The sequence below is a fragment of the Rhinatrema bivittatum genome, chromosome 7 (genome assembly GCF_901001135.1).
Source record: "Rhinatrema bivittatum chromosome 7, aRhiBiv1.1, whole genome shotgun sequence".
Lineage (NCBI taxonomy): Eukaryota > Metazoa > Chordata > Amphibia > Gymnophiona > Rhinatrematidae > Rhinatrema > Rhinatrema bivittatum.
In genome coordinates, this window is record NC_042621.1 from 2196025 (window position 1) to 2221262 (window position 25238).

Genomic DNA, 25238 nt, shown 5'->3' on the forward strand with positions numbered 1-25238 from the left:
CCTCCAGATCTTTATCGACACTGTATTCTTCCAAATTCTGGAATGTGCAGGAGTATATCTCAAGTGCTTTTGCATGGAAGAGCATCTCAATGGTTAGAAAGTCTGAAAAAATTTTCTGTGAAAAACAAAACACAAACCCATTAACTATTGCCTCCTCACCCAGAAAGATTAGGGACAGCCCCTGTTGTTGGATTTCCCCTAGCCCACAAATGTATTCCTGCTGCTCTTACTGTGAAGTTATGGGGAGCAGACAGCTCCATATCAGAAGGGGCAAGCTGAGCTGGTCCTGCTTGTATTTAAAAACAACAGAGCACAATGGAGGAAAACCAGGACTAGCTCAGCCCATCCCTGAAGTCACCTTATGTGATGGCAGAATGAGATCACTCATGGCCTGATTTTATAGAGCGCACAGGTTTTCCTACAGTTGTGCACATATATTTTTTTTCGCACACACTGAGGAGGGCATTTTGAATCACCCGCAGTTCTAATAGCTTTATCTGATGAGCGCGATATACCGCCAACCACAAATCCTGCCTCTGTAGGCAGTCAAGGTGGGTTCCCCACCCCCGTGGGAGGCATCGGTGGTGAGAATTAGTTCGTGTGCCGGAGTTCGGAACGGGGCCCCCACCGTTAGTGTTGCTGGGGCCCACCACCAGGTTATGTCCTTTCTCATGGATCAGGTGAGGAGTACTGTGTCCAATAATAGTTGAAGGAACTGCTTCCACTGACTCTTTAGGCCCCATTGCAGGCAACGCATGAGAAGTCGTGTGTGTGGGACTATATATATTGCCCAAGGAGGGTCAGGATCAGGTGTGCTGAGGTCTCACACAGGCCTGTAATTGACTTGCCAGGGTGCTGAGGGTCTCTGCCCTGTCTTCGGGCAGGAAAGCTTTCTGTCTTGTGGTATCTATTCTTGCTCCGATGAATTGTAGAACTTGAGTCGGTTTGAGGCTGGACTTCTCGTAGTTGATTATGAATCCTAGCACCTGCAAGCAATCGGTTGTGCTTTGAAGGGGCAACCTGAGGGTTGGTTTGGTTGGAGCTACCAACAACCAATCGTCCAGGTAGGGAAATAGTTGAACCCCTTTTTGTCAGAGGTGGACCACCGCTACTGCTAGGCACTTGGAATACTCTCAGGGCAGAGGACAGGCCAAAGGGGAGCACCTTGTACTGCCCACTGGATTGGAAGCACAGGTACCTCTCGGAGGAACATTGCATCGGAATGTGGGAGTAGGCATCCCTGACGTCTAGTGAGCCCATCCAATTGTCGGGTTGTAGGAAGGGAAGGATGGACTTTAGGGATGTCATTTTGAATTTCTCTCTGCGGAGGAATTTGTTGAGCGCCCTCAAGTCCAGGATTGGGCGGAGGCCCCCACCTTTTTGGGAATGAGGAAGTATGGGGAATAAAACCCCTTGTTCCTTTGGTGTGCTGGAACTACTTGTATGGCTTGTTGGACCAGTAGTGTGGTCAACTCTGTTCGCAGGAGATATGCTCGCTGTTGAGGCCGATGAAAGGCAGTGAGACGGGGAAGCAGTGGCATCTGCTTGAAACTGAATTGGTAACCCCTGAGAACAATGTCCAGAACCCAGCGATCGGATGTTATCACAGACCAGGAGTGGAGGAACTGTGCTATACTGTCCCCTACTGGGAGTGGGAGGGGTGGCCTCGCCAGACTCAAAACCTTTGCGGGGGTTTTTGGGTGGGGGCTGACTGTTGGCATCGTTAGCCCCTGGTCCTGCTCCTCTGCTGCGGCTGCTGAACTTGCTGCAATGTGGTTGCCCTGTAAGGCGGGTATAAAGGTACGGGCACTTTTGGAAGCTGGCTTTGCGATAGGTGGAATATTACCTCCGTGTGGACGCAGATTGTTCCGATAGGGAGGCCAAGGACAAAACCGCCACGTTCTGCTGGTTCAGCTGCAAGACCATCTCCCACAGCTTATCTCTGAAAAGGTTGTCCCCTTTGTATGGAAGGTCCGCTAACTTCTCATGCACGTCCTCCCCTATGGCACTGGCTCTTTTTTTTTTTTTTTTGTAATTTAAATTTTATCAAACACCACAGAGAAATACAGAACAAATGACTGCAAATAGGTTCCAACTGTGACAAAGTCGAATGAAAACAATCGATTACTTGACAATAAAGGAAAACAGGCAAAGTCCTGTGTGAGTTTTCTTATTATACCTCCCCCTCCCTCCCTTGCCGGTTATCTGAACAGAGTGCACGGTACGGATAAGACAGTGATGTCTCGCAGGAAGAATCTATAAATAACTGGGACTGGTCTCCCCAGAGACACAGGTATGAGAAGCAGTCAGGATTTAGGTTAAAGCAGCGATTCTCAACAGGTGTGTCACGACACACCAGTGTGTCGCCAAGCACCGGCAGGTTTGTCGCGGCTCCGGTGTCCCACTGCCCCGATTGTACTTCCCCATTCCCTGCCCCCGCGGGCCAATGGCAAGCCTCCTCCATTCTTCCTGCCCCTGTGCAGGCCAATCGGAAGCTTCCTCCCTTCTTCCTGACAGGAGGAAGCTTCTGATTGGCAGGTGAGGCAGGAAGAAGGGACATAGCATAGGCCAGGGGTTGGGAGGAGTGGCAGTGTCGAAGCGAGGCTCGACCCGATGAAGCAAGGCCACCACGGGAGCTCATCCCCGTGGTGGCAAAGAAGAAACCCGACCCCCAGTGAATCAAGGCCGCCACGGGATGCTATCTCTGTGGTGGCAAAGAGGAAGCCTGACCCTGGCCAAGCAAGACTGCCACGAGAGCCCATCTCCGTGGCGGCGAAAAGGAAGTCCCGCTGGAGTAAAGCCGCGGCGGAACTGGAGCCCATCCCTGCAGTGAAGGAAGAAGAGGTTTGGCGGTGAGGCCCGGTGCATGCATGTGAGAATGGGAGCCTGGGTGTGGGTGTGAATGGGAGCCTGCGTGAGGGCTGGTGTGTGTGGGTGTGAATGGGTGCCTGGGTGAGGGCTGATGTGAGTGGGGGTGTGTGCTAGTGTGTGTGGGTGTGAATGGGTGCGAGAGCATTTGTATGTGATTTTGAGCTTGTATATAAGAGAGAGCATGCGTGTGATTGAGAGAGAGACTGGTCAGTGAGGTGATGTGTTTCTGGGTGAGAGAGAGAGAGAGAGACTGGTCAGGAAGATGACTGGTGTGTGTGTGAGAGACCAAGACTGGTCATGGGGTCTAGTTTGGGGTATGTGTGTGTGAGTGAGTGACTGGTTGTGGGCCCTAAGAAGAGGATCGTGAGGACAGAGCTTCAGCAGCTGCTGCTGCTTCTGGTGAGTGCTTTTGGCCTGCAAGAGAAAGGAGTAGGAGAGTTGCTGGAGATGGTAAGTAAAGGTTTCTTTTAAAGTTTATTTTTCTTGATTGACTGCCATTTTAATTATTGGGTATTATCTAATTTGTCTGTTTTGAAATATTTAATTGGTATTTGGACAATTTTTAAATAATTTGTATGAGTTTTTAATTGTTGGCTGTTATTCTGTTCATCAGCTGTTTTGAAACATTTATTAGTATAGTTTTACAATTATTTCTGCGTGGGGTTCTGTAGCAGCTTGGCTTATTCTGTTTTCTTAATAGGGCGTATATTGATGTTTAGGGCCCGGTTTAATATTTGTAGTGTTATCTTTTCATAGATAGGGTTGTATCTATCTTATTTGTTGTGTTTTCTCAATAGGACATGCATTAGTGGTAAATTACTGTCTTTTCATAAGGGGTATTGTGCCTGGTAGTAAAGGGAGTTTGTTTTGCTTTTACTGAGATGTCACCAGAACCAGAATATCTTTTTTGTATGGTGAGTTGTATAGGTAATGATCTGGTTCTGTTCTGACCCATTGTTGGGGTTCGAGGGGGTTCCCATGGATGCAAAAGACATCTAGTAAGTAAATCTCGCAATGACAGTGTAACATAATTGAAAAATATGAATCCACTATTTCGCTGTAGAGACTCCAGAAGAAAAGCAAAGGAGGCAAATTGTTGTAGAACGGAAGCATTCAAATCCAGATGAGATAAAGGCCCTGATTGACAGCGTCTTGCTAGCCATCAAATTGAACTCTAAGCTGGCTGTTACAGATATAAATGAACACATGGCCAAATTTGTAAAGCTGCCAGATAGTTGGAGAAGTAAAAATTACGCATTTGAATTTCTTGAAGTCATCAACAGCGTTGTTCAAAATGATATAATGCAAGAAATTTCTTTGGATTTGTTCCACACTTTAACCATTGATGAAAGCACTGACATATCTTTGACCAAATGCTTAATACATCGGCCTAGCAATGCTTTGGATTCAGCGCTATGGCGCCATTTACAAAATTTTGTGCTTGTAAGAATGATTTGTGAGAACTGTTGGTTCCGCAGAAGGATGTGATAATATGAAGAATTTCTGGCGTATTGACAGTGTTCTATTAAAATATCCCCTGATGAAGGTTATTTAGCCAAAACATGGTCCGTATTGGGAACAATTTTTGAATAATCAGATTGATACAGTGTCGAATAGCACAACTAGCTGCCGGATTATATGAGCTAAGTACTTGATGACTTTTATGAAATTAACAGGCTTACTAAACAAAGTTTTAGGTAATCAAGATTAATAAAAGAAATAAAAGTAAATTGAAAAATTAAAAATTAAAATTAAAAAATTGTATAAGTGCGATGGTACATGATTAAAATTTATGGTGCTATAATAGCTGATACTGCCTGGGGCCCTTGGTGGGCGAGAGACAGTGGATTAAAATCAAAGGCATTTGGATTCTCCTTATTATGTGATTTTTTTGAAAATATTTTTTAGTAAATTCTGATTGGGAGAATTATTTCCCTCTCCTTGTTTGTTTCTATTGATTGTATGCATTGGGAGAGGAGTTGGCTTCTGTGTTTGTGATTTACATTTGGATTACAAAGTATCATTTGGTGGCATTTTGCAATTAGAACATTGCGATGCTGCTTTAATTGTATCTGCTATCAAACTCTTTTATACAGCAAACAAGCTTGATTTAAGGAAGATCGTTATGTTTACATCGGAAGGAGCCTCTGTTAAGTTAGGAAGAAAAAATGGAGTAGCACAGTTGAAAAAAGAAATTCCACACCTAACTCAGCAACATTGTGTAGCACATCGTGAAGATTTAGGAATAACTGATACATGGAAAGAAGTCAAATTGATGCAAGACATTGAAACTCTTATCAGAACTGTGTACTCGATGTTTAGTAGATCTATTTCGAAAAGAGTTAAATTTCAAGAAATCGTTGACACCTCAGAGCATGATTCAGTGGCATTCAGATCTTTAAATGAAGTGCGATGGCTGTCGAGGCATTTTGCTGTGCAAGCTATAGTTCGAAACTATGCTGTTTTGTTACAATATTTCGAGGAAGAGCGGGGAAAAGACCCAATTGCCAAATACTGTTTCAAGAAGCTGAGCACTTCTGAGTTTAGGGTAGCTCTGGAAATTTTGAATGATGTTCTATCAAATTTGGCTTCATTGTCTCTTCTTCTTCAGAAGAAGGGTTTAACAACTCTAAAAGCTCACCATCTAGCTCGAGGCAAACTGAACAAGATCAGAAGTCAATATCTAACAAGCTCACCTCAGTGGAGTCAAAGTGTTAAAGCACTATTACAGGTACCAACCAATAGTGCAGTCAACACAAGCTCGCTGATCACATTTATCAATCTCTTGTGTGTCCATCTGGATGAAAGGTTTCCAGAAGAGGAAGTACAGGCATGGGCTGCATTTGATATTGGGTCACTTGTCAATTGTGACTTCGATTTCGGAATTGATAACATAAAATCACTTTGTGCTCAATATAAAGAGTTTCTGCCTGAGGAGTTAACAGTAGTTGATCAATACAACGACTTCAAATTTGTTGTTGCTGAGAAAATCAAAGACAAAGTTGTTTCAAATTTGTCATCTATGTTGTCGATTGTAACTCAAAATGAACAATTCAAAGACCTCGTTGTGTTGATGGATATTGAAGGAACATTCATGGCATCCAGTGTAGACTGTGAACGTGGCTTCAATTTAATGAATGCTACGAAAACCAAATCGTGGAATCGGTTACAGACGGAGCATTTGGATATGATCATGCGTGTGAAGAACTATCAACTAGATGGCGGAAATATAGATCTTGACAGAATCTATAACGAATGGACAAATGTCAAAGACCGCAGGGAAAAATTGTAAATATTATGGACTGTGAAGTTGTGAACTGAGTTATGAGGCGCAGTCGCCCAGTATATAGGTATAAAACAAATAAACTGTTACGCTTTCTACTTGCTATACCTTAGTAGCTTCTTTAGTTAAGAAGTATATAAACATGTTAACATTTCACTTGGTCTTCACTTCTTTTTTAACTCCAGTAGGCTGAGTTGTAAGTTTGGATGCACAGCATTAAGTTAAGTTTCAAAAAAGTTGCACACAACCAAATCTTTGCGCACATAGCATGTCAGAAATTAGAGGGAACATTGATGGGAGCAATAATTTTCAAAGAGGGATTTGCCCTGCTTTAATGCTATCCCAATTTGTGCTGTAGAAAAGAAATGGAGTATCTGGTTGTAAGCATATAAATCCTTGTTAGACAGGTGGAAAGTATGTTGCAGATCAGTGAAGGGGAGAAGTTTTTGTCCATCCCATAAATGTTCCCACCTATAGCAACCCTTCTCTTGCCAATGCCTTGCCATCCCTGGATTCATACCTGGAGGGAAAGATTTGTCAAAAAGAAAGGACATCAGATAAAAAGCATTTTTATCACCAGCCAACTGGGTCCTCCATTTACCTCAGACATTAAGAATTAGTCGTGAGTAGGGAGATAATCCTGTTTGCCCTATCCGCCCTCTTTTCCAGTCTCTTATATATAGTGGGGGGTTGCCCACTCCCTGGGTGGCTATGCGAACTCACGGTTTGAGAACTCCCAGGTATGCCAGTGAATAAGCGCGCCAAGTTGCTATGCGCTGAAATACCATGTTAAATTCGGCACTTGTAGGCCACCATTTTTATCCTGAAGTAAAAGTTGACCGAGCTACCCTAGGAGGTCTATACTTCCAGATAAACCGAAATAACTTGCGCTACCATAAGGTTAGCACAGCATCAGAGACTGGGATCAGTAGACTGTGAAAGAAATAGCAAAGACGGGGTAGGATGTTCATTTTAACTATCACTTTTCTTCCAAACCAGGAGAAGACCCCCAATCCCAGTGTTCTAGATCTTTTTGAATATTAGTAAATAAGGGACCATAGTTCAAGTGGAATAGTTCAGAACCCTCTGGGCCTAACTTTACCCCAAGGTATTTCACCTACCTTTTTGCAGCACGAAAGGGTAATGTAGCCCTTACAGAGGACCAGTGAGATATTAAGGAGCTTCAACTTATCTTCATTTACTTTGAAGCCAGATACTTTACCAAAAGCCCACATTTCCTGTAACAAAGATCGAAGAGAAAAATCTGGGTCCTTCACAGTAAAAAGGAGATCATCTGCAAACATAAAAAGTTTGTAGGTAAAGGGCCCCGTCTGTAGGCCTTTAATCAAGGAGTTGGAACGTATCAGGGCTGCAAAGGGTTCCAGGGATAGCGGAAAGAGTAATGGTGACAGGGGACAACCCTGACGCGTACCCCTTCTCACAGGAAATGGTGAGGTATATTCTCCATTTATTTTTAAACACCCACTTGGATTCTCGTATAGGCGCTGAACCCAATGGATATAGCTGGTTCCCAGATTTAATTTTTCAAGGGTTTTAAACAAATATGGCCAATGGCACTGGCTGTTAACCAGGCCAACCTATGAGCTGCTATGGTGGATGCTGACATGCGGGACGACGTTTCAAACAACTCATAGATGGTACGGAGGAGATGGCGTAGCCCTTCTTCCATATCCACTATTTGTTGGGGTAGTCTGGTGCTGGTGGAGTCCTCTCCAAATACAGGCTTGATGGACTGAAGACACTCGTACACATACTGTGTGATATAGAATTGGTGTTGTTGTATCTTCGCGTTCAGCATTGCAGATTGAAAAGATAATTTCCCAAAGTCGTCCAGGTAATGATTGTCCTTTCCTGGAGGCGTGCTAGACTGGAGTCTGGTCTTTTTCACCCTTTTCATGGCCGATTCCACTACAAAGGAAGGCGTGAGGAAGCAGTGTACCATAGTAAGGCAATTTCCTCATCCTAAACTTTAGATCTATTTTCCTGGAAGTTGGCAAGGTGGAGAAGGGGGACTCCCAGGTTTTCTCCAGGACTGCATCCAACACTCCATGGGAGGGCAACGCTGTCGGTTCAGCCGGTACCTCGAAAATTTTTAAGATGCCTAGGACTTCTGCCCTGGGATCTGGCAGCTTTCTGGTCTGTACACTGAGCTGAAACCCCACATTCTTTATGAACTTTTGAGTATGAGAGATCTTCCGGTGGGGAGGAGGGCTCTGGTGGTTCCTACTGTGGGTTGGATGGCATTCCGGTGGAGGAGCCTGGGGAGCTTGGAGGTGAAGCTTCTGAATGTGAGCTTGGATGGGGGGAAGAACTGCAGTTGGGGGGGTTTCCTGTCCCCCTGAGCCATGTCCTTTAGGGTTTGGGGGGGGAGTTGTCTTCTGGGGGGCCTTCTTCCGAAGAAGGACTTGCCAGCGGGCGGTGCCATCCACATATTTGCAGGGATGAAAAGAACCCGAGAGGACTGCAGAAATCTGGGACATAGCCTGCTCCGCTAGATTTCTTTCTGCTGGAGCGGACAGGACTATGGGCTCTCCCTGCACCTTTCCCAATTTAGGAATGGATCTGCATCCTAGTGACACATGGGGGACTGCAGCAAGCAGTATATTTGAGTCCGGTCCCCTGGGTCGATGGTGTCGAGCATTGCATCCCTTTGCTGGATGGTGCTCTTCACTTGTGCTGGCCTCATTGGCTTGACTGTTGCATCGGATGGGCGATGCTCCTGGGCATCACTCAACCCCATGCTCTATGACGAGCCCAGGAGCAGGGGGAGAACTGTCGAGGCAAGCATTGCTTTTCTTTTGCTGCCTTTGGCCTGCGGACCCAGAGAGGAGGCTCTTTTCCGTTTTTCCGGATGCTATTGACAGAGGAGTGAAAGGAAAGCTTCTCTGATGGAGAGGCATAGGAGCCATCACCTCCCTCCCTGAGACACGCAATTTTTTGCATGCGTGATCTTTGGGCCCGCGGCGACATGTGACCACAGTTACAGCATGTCGATTGGTTGTGGTAACAGTAATTATGTCCATCCGTGATTGACATTACCTTACCGCACTGGCAGTACTTGAAGTCAGGCAATTTGGAGGCCATGTTAGCACTGAAAGTGCTGTTTGGGTTCTTCTGAGTGAGGCAAAAACTTGAGATGAAGTTGAGAGAAGAAACTCCGCTTGTGGACAGCAGTGCGGAAGAAAACAGACTGAGAAGATGGTAAATCGCGCAGGAAGATGTGCACAACCGCACACATCAAGGCTAATTCAGCCCTGCTATTGAAGGGAAAAATGCGTTAACTTTATTTAGGTTTTTATATACCATCATTCCAAGTGAAAATCACCAGATCACAACGGTGCATAATGTATAACATTATAACAGACAGGAAGGAGAAAAAAAAACCATCTTAAAAGGTCATATAAAACTGGCTAATAAAGGAGTGACAGATTGAGGAGATATATTAAAGAGAAATAAAGGCGTTGTTGAAGAGCCAGGTTTTCAGTTCTTGTTTGAATTTCTTGGTGTCAGTAGAAGTTCGAAGATGTTCTGGTAATGAATTCCAGAGAGTGGGGCCAGCTCTGTCTCTTGTATGTTTTAGGTGGTAGTTTTTTATGGTTGGGATTTTGAGTAATCCTTTGTCGAGGGATTGAAGAGAACGAACAGGAGTATGAGGATTGAAATTTATTCCAAGTAGTTCATTATTGGTATCGAAATTGTTGTGAATTATAGTTAGGACTTTGTATATTATCCTGGATTGTATGGGTAACCAATATAAAGCAAATAGAGTCGGGGTGATGTGATCAAATTTTCTTTTTCCAGTGAAGAGTCTGGCTGCTGCATTTTGAAGAGCTGGAGAGGTTAGAGGTGATTGGCTGAAGTCCTAGGAGTAGGGACTTGCAACAGTCCAGGTTAGAGAATATAAGTGAAGGTAGAACTGTTCTAAAGTCTGATGTCAGAAGGGGTTTTAGATGGCTTAGTATTCGAAGTTTAGAAAAACCAGATTTAATTAATTTGCTTATGAGAGGTTTCATGCATAAATTTTCATCAGTTTGTACGCCTAGATCTCTTACTTGAGTTGCGGAGGAAAGAAGGAAGTTTCCTATATTGATGTTGCGTGTAATAGTTTTAGATTGGTTTTTGCTTAGCCAGATTAGTTCAGTTTTTTGGGGGTTCATTGAAAGTTTCAGTTGAGACGGGTTTTCTTTAATGGTGGTCATATACTTGGAAATAAGTGAGGTTGTTTTCTCAAAAGAGTTTGTAAAAAGGATGAGGAATTGCATGTCATCTGCATATAGAAAGAAATTCAGTCCAAGCTTTTGCATGCATTAAGCACCTTTAACGCATGATGTGAAAAATAGGAGGAGTTTGTGGGCTGGGCTCACAGTTTTGTCATATTGCATGGCTTTAATTCATATTTTAACTATGCCTTTTTCAATTATGTAAAGCTGTGTGGTAGGGCTTTAGTGTAGAGAGAGAGAGAGAGAGAGACTAACCATGATACCCTCATCCTAGATAGATATTTATCTCTCTATAGGAGGCCCACCCCCGTAACTCGAGGTGAGGTTTAGGTATTAGTGTAGGGGTTAGGAGCCACTTTGACATTCAAAGTGAGATGTATGAACAGAACAGTGCTCTCTTGTGAAGATTTGATGATCCTCGGAGTGAGGAAACTCACCCAAAGATGAGATTTGTACAGTGTTTTCTCAACCTAGCTTGATGGACTCTCTACCTGGGTAACATCAAGCTAGGTTGAGAGAAACATTGCACAATGTTCTCTTCAACCTAGACTCTCTACCTGGGTAACATCAAGCTATGGTTGAGAGAAACATTGAACAAATCTCATCTTGGGTGAGTTTCCTCACTCCGAAAGTCATCAAATCTTCACAAGAGAGCACTGTTCTGTTCGTACATCTTCCTCTTTGAATGCTCAAAGTGGCCCCTGACAGGGGGGAGGAGTTAAGATAGCTGCCGCCGCTGGTAGACGCTGAGTCGCTGCTCTCCTCTATTACCTAGCGATAATCTTTTCCCAGAACTGGGTTTTCCCAGCCGATTTTAACTATGCCGCACAAGAGGAAGGGCAAAGTAAGAGTTTTTCCTCCGGACTTACCGAGCCCAGGGCAGAGGGTTATCACCGACTTTGTAGTTCAAGGCGCTCAGTTGGGGGCTTCAGTCGCCGCTGCGGAGATCTCGAGAGGAGCGGGACTTTCGCTAGGCGAGATCACCTTGAGCCCCCCAGATCCACGTGTGCCGTTATGCAGCTCTCCACTTCCTGGTGTTGGAGGGGCTGTGCTTATCGACCCGAGGTTGGCCGACTCGCTGCAGTGCGGAGGAACCACCAGCACCGAGGGAGCAGGGACGGGAGTGCTCGACCTGCCCAACCCGGAATACAGACAAGAGACTCTGGAGAAGGGATTTCCCGGAACAGAGGATGTGATGCCAGGAACATCGGGTGTAATGCCACGACGGGAGGAGGTAGGAACTGTCGCTCCCTTACCCTGGGAGTTTAAAAAACCAACGGACATTACATTGGAGTCCCTCTGGGATCTAATGATGGCCAATGCTCAGACCTTAAGGGAACAGTCTCAGCAGATGGGGATTATGGATAAAAAAATGGAGAAAGTGGAGAAAGATCAAAAACAAAGTTACCAGGAACAAACTGTGGCAATTCAAGATATGTCAATTAAAGTGAAACAACTTCAAGATTCTAATATTGCTCTTATAAAAGAACGCCCAGAGGAGGATTGAATCAATCGAAAATCATTTAAGGAGATTGAATATAAGAGTGGTAAATTTCCCAAAAATTCTGGGAGAACTTCCTATGCTTACTTTTAAAAGATATTTGGGGGAATAAAGATACCTGTTGAATCTCAACCAGCTATTAAGAAAGTATTATTTTTACCTTTAAAAAGAGAAGTTTCTCAGTTACCGAATGAGGGGAACAGGGTGGACTTAGATAATTTAACCCAATATCTGGAGAATTCAACTTTTGAAATAACAGAGAGAGCAGTTCTCTTTGTTTCATTCTTTTATGGGAGCCATAGTAAGGATCTATCCGGATCTGTCTAGGGCCACCCAACAGAGGAGGAAAATGTTTATTATGATGCGCCCTGAAGTCTTGGCCAAGGGGGCAAGTTTCCTATTGAAACTACCTTGCAAATGTATTGTAAAATATGCTGGAAATACGTATATATTTTTTATCCCCGAACAATTGAGACAGTTCCTGGAGGGTGGAACATAGACCATTTAGGGGATAAGAAAGTATTATGAGGCCTAAGCAGCGGCAATAATTCAATATAATTTTTCCTATGTACTCCTTTGTTTTCTTCCTTTTCTTCCTCCCCCCATATTTCCAATGAATACAACTTTTGTTATTTCCTGATATGCATCTATGTGTATTGAGTTAAGTACACTAGTTTGTATGGAAAATCTTGATGTTATAATATATATTTTCTGTATTTCCTTACAAGTATTTTCTTGTTATATTGTTTGAAACTGAATAAAAATTAAATAAAAAAAAAGTGGCCCCTAACCCCTACACTAATACCTAAACCTCACCTCGAGTTACTAGGTGGGCCTCCTATAGAGATATAAATACCTATCTAGGATGAGTGCATCATGGCTAGGCTCTCTCTCCCTCCCCTGTGGTTGTAGAAGGACCCTGATAGCTAGGTTGGCTCTCCAGGAGCTTAAAACCACCAAACATAGTCCCCCCCACTTATCACAAAGTGCAAAAAAGTTATCACAGTTTGCACTATCTTAGTGCTTCACAAAGGTATTAGCACAAATTGCAATAAACTGCCTATTACCATAAAACACACCCCTTTTCCTATCACATGCAATATTTAGTGCATTTTGATAAATCCAGGCCTTAGTTAACAATTTGCAAAGGGGAAGCAAGTAGATATTGAATAGAGTTGCTGAAAGTAAGGATCCTTGTGGAACACCAGTGGAACACTGGAAAGTGTCAGAAAGGTGATTATTAAATTTAACTTGGAAAGATCTGTCGGTAAGAAAGGAGGAGAAGCATTTAAGAACACTGCCTTCAATTCCTATGTTTTTCAGTCAGAGGCATAGGAGATTATGGTCTACTGTGCCAAAGGCAGTGGTTAAATCAATCTGAATTAGACAGTAAGATTTATTAGAGTCTAATCCACGTAGTACGGGGTTAATCATAGATTGAAGAAGAATCTCTGTAGATCGATTTTTTCTGAAGCCAAATTGGTTAGCATAGAGAACTGTATTGTCATCGAGGTGAGATTCGAGTTGAGAGAGAGCAGCCTTTTCAAGGATTTTTGCAAGGAAGGTTAAGTTGGAGATAGGACGATAGTTATCCCAATCATCTTGTTTTCCAGATTGTTTTTTAAAATTGGTTTAATTACAGTTGTTTAAGTTTATGTGGCACAAAGCCTTCTGAGAGGCTGAGGTTGATCATAGATGTAATATGAGCGGTTATTGTTTGGGATATTTGTTTAATGAGGAAAGAAGTCTTACTAGCGCTGGAAACTCCTAGTCAGAGGTGAAGTCAAGTTTCCAGGACTAGTGTCAACCTATGGGCAGAAGCTGGAGTTCTGATGTTAGGACCTGTACTCAGGACAGTTTATGGCATAAATGTTTTTATGCGCACTAAGCATTTTTTACATATATTTTTGGGTTAGTGTGCTTTTTAAACTCCCAACACATTAACATAGCATTAGCTTACTGCATTGGGAATTAATTTTTTTTATCATGTGCATTACGAGACTGCACTGAATTTCAGCACACAATTTTAACCCACAGCTGATTACATCAGCCCCTCAGAGAGGAGCTGTTGCTGTATTTGCTTTCCTGTCCTGCTCAGCTGCTGCTTCTATTCATAGTGTAGCTGGAGGGAGGAGCAAGCACCTGCCTTCTCTGTGATCTTTTAATTTCTTGACAATAAACACCTCTCTACTCTGTAAGCTTCCAGCATGTTGTAGACAATGGCTGATATTTGGCCCTCATGCTGCAGGAAAGGTTTCTCTAATATCTTATTCTTTGCCGGTACAGCTACTTTAATTCTGTCTCAAGGCACATAGCAGTTCTTGGGCTTATGAAGTGCTGGAGATTTTTTATGTAGGCAAGCAATGATCTCTACCTGAATGTCTTTCAGTTTCTGCTTTTGGAATTCATCAATGGTCTCTTCCAGTTGCTGGGTTGTGCGGTTTGCATCCACTGATGCTCTTTGCACATCAGATTCTGCCTAGAAATGGCAACAATAGAAATAATACATAGCACCCATTGGATATAGCAGATAGAAACTGCTGAACAGATAAGATGCCAAATGTAATTCAGTGTAGACAGAATAGTTTACCATAATGCACAAATGGAACGGCCTACTCCTGGGGGAATTCTGCACAAACAAAATTTAAAATTTTGCACACAAAAAACTTAAAATTCTGCAAAATTCTGCACACTTTATATTGGGTCAAAATAAAACAATATACACTACAGTCTCTAAGTAATTAATGTAAAATGTAATACAGAAAAAAAGTTGTTTCTTAAAGATGCAGAGCTTTAAATATTTTGAGCAGAATTTCCCTAAAAGTTCACTGTAAGAGTGTCTCTTCCACTCTCTCTCCTTACTTCCCTGGCCACTCTCCTTTCACTTTGCCCTCACAGGCCCCAATTCTTCTATCTGCCACTTTCTCTCCCCTCCCCCTATAGGCTCAGTCCCTTCCATTCTATTTCCACTCCCAGAATTTGACTCCTCTCTCAATATTGCCCCTCACATAGGCTCTCTTTGTCCCTCTCTCTCTCACACACACTTACAGGCTCCCTCTCTCTACTGCACATACACGTCCCCTTTCTTGTGGCGAAAATGAAGCAGGCCCAGGCATGCTGCGATCAGAGACCGTCCCGCTCGCGGCACATCGGGGCCTGCCAATTTTGCACAAATTCTTGCGCCAATGTGCAGTGGGAAATTCTGTGGGGAATTCTGCCACTCCACAGGAGCGGCAGGGATTGCCACAGGACTAACAGCCACATCAAAACAGCCACTCCCAATATTGGGATAGTGACCATTACCCAGATGTAATTTGAAACTCAGTGGTACAACGAATTTCAACTAGCTTCGAAGTAGCTCTTCTAGTTTTAGCTCAATCTTCTAACTGCAAGATTGACCCTAAAATTGAACTGGACCTGCCCCTTTATGGATTCCTTCATGGGCACCAAGAGAGCACTAATGATACTGTCTGCGGTTTCCATGTTTTACTGCTGTAAATGCAAGTATTTGACCTTCGAGAAATGTATTTGAGATGGGTTCTTTTATAGTATACAAATGATACCAGCCCATTTCCATAGGTAAAACAATGAGCCACCTGTTTTACTCTCAAAAATGACTGATTATTGCCTCTTAGAGGTTCCTTTCACTAAAACCTGTTACTTATTGCCTTGCCAAATGAACTTAGTGTATGTTTGCTTTGAAAATGGTTGAATCAGATGCACATACTCAGTTGCACAAGTTACAATCTGTTCTTCTGTAGATTAATTTAATGTATACTTGTGATTTCAATTGGATGTAAATCCAGCCCCAGAATGCCTATTTTCTTGTGCATATAGAAGTATGTGGAAATCGGGTGACATGCATACTTTTATGTGCACAACTCTATGCACATTTTACAAGAAATCATTTAAGGCGTAAATCCATGTTTTATGCAGTAAATTACTCCCTTAAAATGTAAATTTTCCATTTTAACCACTTGTTCTGGTGGTGTAATTTGTGTAATGATGGACTGTCCTGAGTCGTTTGAAGGACTAGTAAGTGAAGAGCCAGCCCCTGAGATGTTAAATTTTGTACTGAGCTCAGTACATTCAAGTTGGCTGGAAGTCGTTGCTCCCCCTTTCGACCAAGATGGTGGTTCGATTGGTGACAGTGCACATCAGGGCATCAACCTTCGGAATCGCAACTGCACCTTGCCTTCAGATCCAAGGCGTACAGGCCTGCCAAAGAACACCCACCTTTAAAATTTGCTTCTGGAGTGTTCCACTCAAGGACAATTAACTCCTGCCCTGGTTCCAGGAGCAGAAAGAAACAGGATGCCTTGCACAAAGTGACCAAGATAGGATCTTTCTTCTGTACTCCTGTAGTGTCATTCCCATCTACTCTGAGCGTTTTCAGGTTCTGAGCCAAAAGACCTGACAGCTCGTCCTTGTGAAAGAAATGGAGTAGCGTTTCTATGTGGCTCCAAGTATCAGAGGTTTGGAATTCAAGACACCACCGGAATCATCTGACAGTTCACCATCCTCATCCTCCTCTACCTCACCAAGGACAGACCCTTTACGGCACTTGCCCAACTTGGATGCTGAGTGGGAAGACCTATAACGCGTCTCCTCCTTACGGGGCTACTTAGCCTCCACTGGATGCCCTTTTGGAAAGACCTGTAATCCTTGAAAAAATTCCACCCAGGAGAAGGAGGCTGAATCCATAACAGGACCGAACATGGCATTCTCCAAGCCCTCCCCTGGGGACATTAGTCCTATTGGGAAAAAGGTGGAGGGGAATTGTTCATCATGTCGCCTCCTGCACCCCTCAATTGGTATGGCAAATGCCCCCAACGGTGGCATGATCTTTGGGCGGCTAATCGCCTTGAGCTCCAGACAAGCTGGCACAGGCGAAGTGAGAGCAACGGCTGGATTACCCCCCAAACAGGAAGACAGTTAGACTTTTTAGCCCCCGAAGCCATTATCCATCACCAAAAGGCCACTCTTTCCTAACCATTTGGTCTACTGCACGCATATCAATGCGCATATGGGATATATCACGCATTTACGTGCTCAGATCGAGGCTGTGAGTTTGCACGCATATACGCAAGCATATGTGCATGCTGACTCTAGACTACTGCCCCACTATGTGTACTTGCGTGCGCGCCTGAGCACGCAGGAAAAAACTACCCGCCACAGCCTAAGTGTGTTTCACAGCGGCCTAGTCACCCACCACATGGATGACTGACAGGACCTGCGACACGGAGCCTAGGAGCAAACGCTGCCCTAACTGCTGACTCATGCCACTAGAATGCTGCTTGCCTCCATTCTCCACTAACTCACCAGAGGTGTACAGGGGTGGATTTAGCACTGATGGGGAAAAACGACCTGGTAGGGAAAGGGCATTCCTATTACTTTCTCTCCTTTTTTTTTTATCTGAGCTCAGTCCTCCCTGGCTGAAAGCATGATCGGAAGGGGACACAAGCCTCCACTCCCGAGCTCCCCCTTGTCCTCAGACAATCTGTCTTTTTAGAGCCTAAGTCTGGCCAGGCATTGAGGCTCAACTGAGAGAGGGAGCAGCCTGGTGTCACCTCAGCAGCTCAACCTCTTTTTCCTCTCTCTCTTTTTTTTTTTTTTTTTCAGTACAGGCAATCCCCACTAGAGAGATGCACGTCCACCATCTGCTGGAGACTGAGAATACTGGCAGGCTGATGTCAGGGCAGGGCTATATGTTGGTGATGTTAGTCAGTCACTTTGTCTCTATCTGCTGGTAGAAGATCATAACCACTGATGTGGATTGGCCTGCCTGAGTGCAGAGGAATTAGAGTTTTATTTGAGTTCCTAGAGGTTTAATGCAGGGCCCACATACCACATAAACTGATAAAGTCCTACATACTATCCCTGTCTTGCAGATGCTGAACAGATCTTATTTACTTATAAAGAATCAGATCTTGGATAGCTGGAATTTAAAGTCAGTTACAGAAGCATTAAGGAATTGCCTTTGCTCCTATTCAAAAGCCACATATTATGCACACAGTGCCAATACATTATATTTACCTGCTGTGGGCGATGATCACATATGTATCTTGCAAATAAGATGCTGGAAAAATAAAGCTTACCTGAGACTGTAAAAAGCCATAGTCAAGGAATGACTTGGAAATAGCGATTTCTTTGTATCAAATTCTAAACCTCACTCACAGGCCGATACAGTAAGGAGCGGTAGGAAGAGCTGCGTTAGTGCCGGGCGCACCCACGGTTGCCGCACGCACAGTCCAGCTCACCTACCACTCGATACTGTATGTAAATAGCTTGCAAATGCAAGCCGCGTCCAAAAGCGTCCGTGAAGCGTTAGGCCCGCGCAACCCATTTTACAGTATAGAGCGCTATACAGTATCCTGGGTGCGCTGGCCTAACGCTTCACGGACACGCTGTATCTGTCATTTCAAATGTCATTTCAAATGACATTTGAAATGACAGGTACCAGGAAGTGGACGGTTCTCCGACGCTCGGGATTGCCAGTCCTCTCTCCCCTCCTCCCAAAGCAAGCAACGAAAGCGGAAAAAAGCGAAAAAGCGAAAAAAAAAAAGTAGCAAGGGAGAGAGGACGGGCAACCCTACGCTCGGGATTGCCAGTCCTCTCTCCCCTCCTCCCGAAGCAAGGCTGCTTTTCACACCTTGCTTCGGGAGGAGGGGAGAGAGGACGGGCAGTGTAAAGCAACGAAGCGACTTACTGTTTTTGCAGCCCCCCTCCGGAGACGGACATCGGCGAAGACGACCGCGGCTCCCCTGCCTCCCAGAGGCAGCTGCCGGTGAAGATGGACGCCTGCACGGGCGAAAGCGGCCCCTGTGCGTGCAATTGGGCCGCTCAAGGCGTGACCTCACGACGTTTGGCGTCATGGCATGTGACGTCACGTCTTGAGCAGCCCAATTGCACGCACAGGGGCCACATTCGCCCGTGCAGGCGTCCATCTTCGCGGGCAGCTGGAGGCAGGGGAGCCGCGGTCGTCCTCGCCGATGTCCGTCTCCGGAGGGGGGCTGCAAAAAAAGTAAGTCGCTTCGTTGCTTACACTGCCCGTCCTCTCTCCCCTCCTCCCGAAGCAAGGTGTGAAAAGACGCCTTGCTTCGGGAGGAGGGAGAGAGGACGGGCAATCCCCGAGCGTAGGGTGCCCGTCCTCTCTCCCTCTCTCTCTTGCAACTTTTTTTTTTCGCTTTTTCGCTTTTTCCGCTTTCGTTGCTTCAGGAGGAGGGGAGAGGACTGGGGGCTGCCCCGGAGACCAGCACCCATGGACGCGGCCAGGGCAGGTGAGCGGGGGCTGGGGGAAAGTTTGCCGCCTACCCTTACCCCTGCCTCTAACGCAGGGATAAGGGTAGGTGGTAAGTTAGCAGGTTAAACGCGCGGCAAAACGGCAGGGTAAAAAAGGGATAGTCGGGGCGCGCGTTACTGTATGGGAGGGAATAGCTAATCCGATCGTTTACATGTAATATCCATGCCGCGGGCGGAAGGGGTTACCCGGTGATTTAAGGACGCGGTAAGAGTAGGTTAAAGGGGATAGTGTAACGCAGGAAGGGCTAACGCAGCCGAATAGTGGGTAGAAAGCGGGTTAGGAGCAGGGTAACCGCGGCCGCACTTTACTGTATTGACCTGTCAGTGCTGTTCGTTCATGGACTGCAGCAGTTCTTGTGTCCTGGCCTTCTTTTCCAGAGCTTGGGCAAGTAAATTCATTGTAGATCTCACTTGCAGAAAGAGGGAATCTTTTCATCACCACTTCCAGTTTTCCTTAACCTTCTTTAATGGTAAAGTGAAAGGGGAATGGGGTCCTTTGGACAATCTGAGGAGGAGGTTTCCCCAGCGATCCTCAGTCTGAGGTGAGAGAACAAAAACGGCTCTCTATATTGTATAATGTTTTAAAACAACAGGAAAAAAGAATGAACTTCATGCTTATATTGGCAGTTTAAAGAAGACAACATGGAATGGGGCCCCTCTGAGACTCGGTTTTCGGCTTAAGTGACTCAGTGTGGGACAGAGGCTGAGTATCACTCTAAACCCACTTCAACCCAACCCAAGAGTACTGAGATAGCCACACGCCGTGCCCAGAAAGATAGAAATGAAAAGAAAAGGCGAGGAGAAATGTAAGCTGAAGCAGATTTCCTATCTTGCTACAAGTAGGTTTGGGATGAATTACAGAAGCTCAGAGAGAGTCACGGTGAAGTGCAGTTTTGTTCCAGCACTTACGGAGAGCTCCATTGCTCACCTCTCATCACTTACATTTAACTGGACCACAATTTGGAGCCTGGCCAACTGTTCCTACCAGAGAGAGCCCTGAAACAGCTGGAATAAACTGCTGGATGAGCACAGAAAAGGATACAATTACATGTCGGTCGGAGGGAGACTTCAGTCTCAGTCTATCCAGTTTTTCCAGTTCTTTTATCTCCCGATTTCTGGCATTGTTGAACTTCTTGATTTCCGCCTGCATTTAATAAAAGCACTCTGAAACATCTGCAGTGCATTGTGTTTGGGCAGATCTGATGGTAATGTTATCAGACTGTGCTTACCCTCTTCTGTTTTACAATTGTTCCATAGACTTTCAGGGGGCTGACAACCTTGGTCTCCAATCTGGCTACCTAAAGGTGGAGAAAAAAAAGGATAGATTATGGAACAAATCTTGTGTTATTTGCTATACAGCAGGCATGAAAATCAGAATAACAAAAAACAACGTAGCACACTTTAAAAGTGAAATTACTTCTTACCTGATAATTTCCTTTCCTTGAAGTAAGGCAAACCAGTCCATACCAATGGGTTGTGCACTCCAACCAGTGCAGATAGAGACGGAGAACGACTACTTATTGATGTCACCCTCACATAGTTCTGCTCAGGCACCATCCAGCCTGTATTTCTCCAGAAGCAAACTGTGAACACTAACCACTAAACATAAACAATAATATTGCATCCTTAATTCAATTTAACCTTGTGGGTTATTATTTTTTAAACACTGGACTCAGCTCTGCTAAGAATAGTCCCTTAGGACAATCAGATTATCCTGGAAGAAGAACAGAGCTCACTTACCCAATCTGTGGTAGTCCAGTTACATGAAAGATCCTTGAACCTCATTCCTTCCTTGAGAAAGATCTAACAAGACAGAAGAAAGTCGACCACCTCAAGGTAGCCCAGGGTGGGAAGGTGGACTGACTTGCCTTACTTCACCTTCCTCTTCATCCAGGCAAGCCAGTCCACACCAGTGGGATGTGCCAAAATGCTCCCCAGACTGCCTGAGGCCCAAGAAGCACTGCCCTGGCAAAGGCAGAATCCTCTCGCACTGCCACATCCAGTCGGTAATATCTGCAAACGTATGCAAAGAAGACCACGTCGCCACTCTACAGATCTCTACCGGAGAAAGCAAACGCAATTCTACCCAGGAAACCATCTGTGCCCGGGTCGAATGCGCTCTAATTTGCCTCGGAAGAGGCTTTCCGTAATCCACATAGGTTGCTGTCACTATTTCCTTAATCCAACGGGCCACCGTGCTCCAAGAAGCTGCCTTCCCCTTCCTCACTCCCCCGGTGAAGACAAAAAGCCTATCCGATTTCCGAAACTCGTTCATAACCTCCCAGATACTGTGGAAATATAATTTTAGACAGCTAGCTAGATCTCCGGAAGACTTTGTGACCGCGAATAGACAGCCATGAATCACAACAGGTTCTAATGATTGATGGGTATGAATCAATATATTGCATGTGATTTGAGTGCAGGGATTGTACAAAGGCATGACCTATCACTATTTGTTCCCTACATTCCTGATACATGCTGGCAACAATGAACTGATAAAGAGCTGGGATGGCCCCAAGAAACATCTGGTATTCTGGGGATATCAAAGATTAAGACATTTGGTATTTCTTATCACCTGGAAAGATCAAATGCTAAAGACTAGTACCCATACCAATGAGTTGATAATAGGTTATAACAACTGATGTCTTTTACCAAAAGGGAGATCAAAGGGCTAGTACAGAAATGCTTTTGAAACATCTAACTTGCAGAGGGATATAACGCATAGCATTTATTTATTTTAGCTGGATGAGCTGAACAGACCAGAAGTGTCGTCTTTGCGTGCGATACCAAGATTGGGGCGGAGTCAGGGCGGCATCAGCCCCGGAAGAGGAGGAATCGGAGTGGCACCGGAGCTGACGTCGCAAAGACTTCGCCGACAGCGAAAGGTACGCGTCTTTTTCGCTGCCAGTTTCGTGCTGAATAATTACACCTTTTATGATGTAGTTATTTGGTGCGACGCCGGCAGCGATCGCACTGTTGAGGTGCCGCTGATTTCTGCCGGCTAACGCAGGACTGCCCCCCCCCCCCCGTTTCGCCCCCGTTACCACGGGATTCAAAGAGCCCAGCGGTATTAGTAAATCCAGCCCTTAGTAAACTAAGTTTTGCTTTATCAGATTGTGTGTAGAGTGTTCTATGACACAATATAAAATAATCCTCTACACAACCACCACACACAATAACGCAATAAGTTCCACCGCACATCCAACGGCCACAATTTCCTGTAATCCTGATCATACATATCCTTATCCAAGGATGGTAACACAACCGAGTGGTTTAAGTGAAACTCCGAAACCATCTTCGGAAGAAAGGCAGGCACCATCTGAATCTGCACCTTATCCTGCATGATAATGAAAAAAGGATCTCTGCATAACAAGACTTGCAATTCCAAAATCCGTTTTGCAGAACAAATAGCGACCAAAAACACCGTCTTCAGGGTCAGTAAATGCAAGGAAATACCCTGAAGAGGACAAAAGGTCAAGCTCGCCAGAAAGGAGAGAACCAGATTCAAGTCCCACAAGGATACCAGGAAGTGTAAGGGAGGTCTAAGGTGTTTCACTCCCTCAAAACCTAGATATGCCTGGGTGAGAAGAGAGCGAGCCTCCCTGCAAGCAAGCCCCGATAATACACTATAGCAGCACACCTGCACCTTCAGTGTGTTCAAGGATAATCCCTTACTCAGACCTTCTTGTAAAAATTCCAGGATTAAGAAAAACAGGCACCAAGCAAGCATAGAAGCGCGGATTCTGACAACCAATGCTCAGGTAAAACCCGCTAACACCAATACATGCCAAGCAAGGTGGAAAACTTACGCACTCTCAAAAGAGTTTCCAGCACTGGTCCCTGAATAACCTTGTTTTAAGAGCCTAGACCTCATCAAGGGCAAACCGTAAGACAAAACTGACTAGGACTGTAGTGAAAAAATTGGGCCCTGCAATAACAACCCCAGAGAAGGAGTTGCCAAGGGTCCCCCATCAGAAGAAGATGCAGGATCCACGATACCAGACCACGGCCTGCGAGGCCAACCTGGGGCAACCAGAAGCACCACGCCTGAATGTCGTGCTAGCTTCTGTAACAAATGGCTGATCAGTGAGCCACGGTGGAAACGCATAGAGTAACTTCTCTTGTGGCCAAGCCTGAATTAGCACATCTACTCTCAGAGCTTGAACATCCCTTGGCTGACTGTAAAATCTCTCCACTTTTGCATTCTTGTGAGTCACCATTAGATCTAGAAACGACACCCCCAGCAATCCCCACGACAAGATGAAAAAACCTTGGAGGCCATGTTTCTATTCTCCTGGATCCAACTGAGACGACTGGGATAATCCGCCTGCCATGTTGTCGACTCCTGCTATATGGGAGGCTGACAGTGCCTGTAAATGAAGTTCCTTCCATGGCAGAAGGGCATCCATTTCTAGAGAGACTTGCCAGCTTTGAGTTCCCCCTTGGTGATTTATGTACACCACCACTGTTGCTTTGTCTGATATAACTTTCACCGCCTTTCCTTCTAACCGGTCCGCGAACTGAAGAAAAGCTAATTGAATCACCTGTACCTCCAGTCAATTGGTGGACCAAATTGACTCTTTGGGAGTCCACTGTCCTTACCACCACCAACTCCTGACAGTGTGTTTTACCAGCCCTGGAGACTCACATTTAACAACTAACATTGATTTAAACTATGTTTACCAGAACATTATGGCACCCTGTGTAAACTGATAGAGGTTAATAGCATTTCTTTTGTGCCTTACTGTAAACCGTTGTGACAGTACCCACCTTAACGACGGTATAGAAAAAGTTTTAAATTAAATTAAATTAAAATTAAATTAAATCCGTTGTGACCACTAACCAGTTGGAAGTCTCCAATTCATACCTTTTCAAGATGATCTCTTCTCAACCACCAGAGCAGCTTCTACCTCACCTCCAGCAGCAAGGTCAGCATCATATTGTACTCCTGAGACTGGGGATTCCATCGAGACAGGCAAGGCTGCTGCAGAGAATGCATATGAGCACATGACCAAAGTACAACCTCTATCGTCGTGGCCATAGATCTCAACATCTGCAGAAACGACCAGGCAGAAGAGCTGTTCGCCACAACAGGGCCCGGAACTGACCCCACATCTTCTGAATGCGAGACTCCAGGAGAAACACCTTGCCTTAAGCCATGTCGAACTTGATGCCCAGATACTCTAGGACCTGAGATGGCTGCAGGTTGCTCTTGGCTAAGTTCACTATTCATCCCAGGTGCTGCAATAACTGAACCACCCTGGTGGACACTACTCAGCTCTCCTATGACGTCTTGGCTCTGATTAACCAGTTGTCCAAGTAAGGATGAACCATAATGCCATCATAGTCACATAGAAACATAGAAATGACGGCAGAAAAAGACCAAATGGCCCATCCAGTCTGCTCAGCAAGCTCCCACACTTATATTCCCATACTTATCTGTTTCATTCACCGACCACCAAGTTCAGGGCCCTTGTTGGTAACTATTTGATTCCAATTTCCTGCCACCCCCTGTCATTGATGCAGAGAGTAATGTTGGAGTTGCATCAAAGGTAAATCATAAGGCGTATGGTTAAGGGTAGTAACTGCCGCATCAAGCAAGTTACCCCGATGCTTGTTTACCCAGATTACACAGATCAATGCCTTTTTGGATGTTGTTTGAATGTAAATCCTCTTTTCCACATTTCCCCCTGCTGTTGAAGCAGAGAGCAATGCTGTGTATGCATTCAATGTGATGTATCAGGCTTAATTGGTTTAGGGCAGTGGTCCCCAACCTTTTTTGTACCAGGGACCGGCTTCAAACAAGACCATTTTTCCATGGCACGGCAGGGCGGGGTGGGGGTGGAGCAGGGGCGAGGCTTTGGGCATATGGGGGTGGGGTTATGGAGGGGGTTGGATTTTAGTGCATACTTATCATTTAATTATGACATTTATAATGTGAATGTGACTCAACTCACCATAGGTTCAGAATGAGTGGGAGCACCGGGCTTGTTTCCCTTGTTTTCCAAACTTCACACCTCTCTCCTCCACCTGACGCCTT

The 25238-nt window shown here is 44.9% G+C and overlaps 1 protein-coding gene across 1 annotated transcript in view; it reads right to left on the reverse strand.

Annotated features, from left to right (window-relative positions):
- FAM92B (family with sequence similarity 92 member B) overlaps window positions 1-25238 on the reverse strand; it is a 47480-nt gene that overhangs the window by 3649 nt on the left and 18593 nt on the right. The window contains exons 3-7 of the mRNA XM_029608049.1: window positions 20428-20496; window positions 20241-20342; window positions 17995-18000; window positions 14271-14375; window positions 2-115 (exon numbers count right to left, since the gene is read on the reverse strand). Of these exons, the coding sequence (XP_029463909.1) occupies window positions 2-115; window positions 14271-14375; window positions 17995-18000; window positions 20241-20342; window positions 20428-20496 (396 nt within the window). The remainder of the gene's footprint in view (window position 1; window positions 116-14270; window positions 14376-17994; window positions 18001-20240; window positions 20343-20427; window positions 20497-25238) is intronic.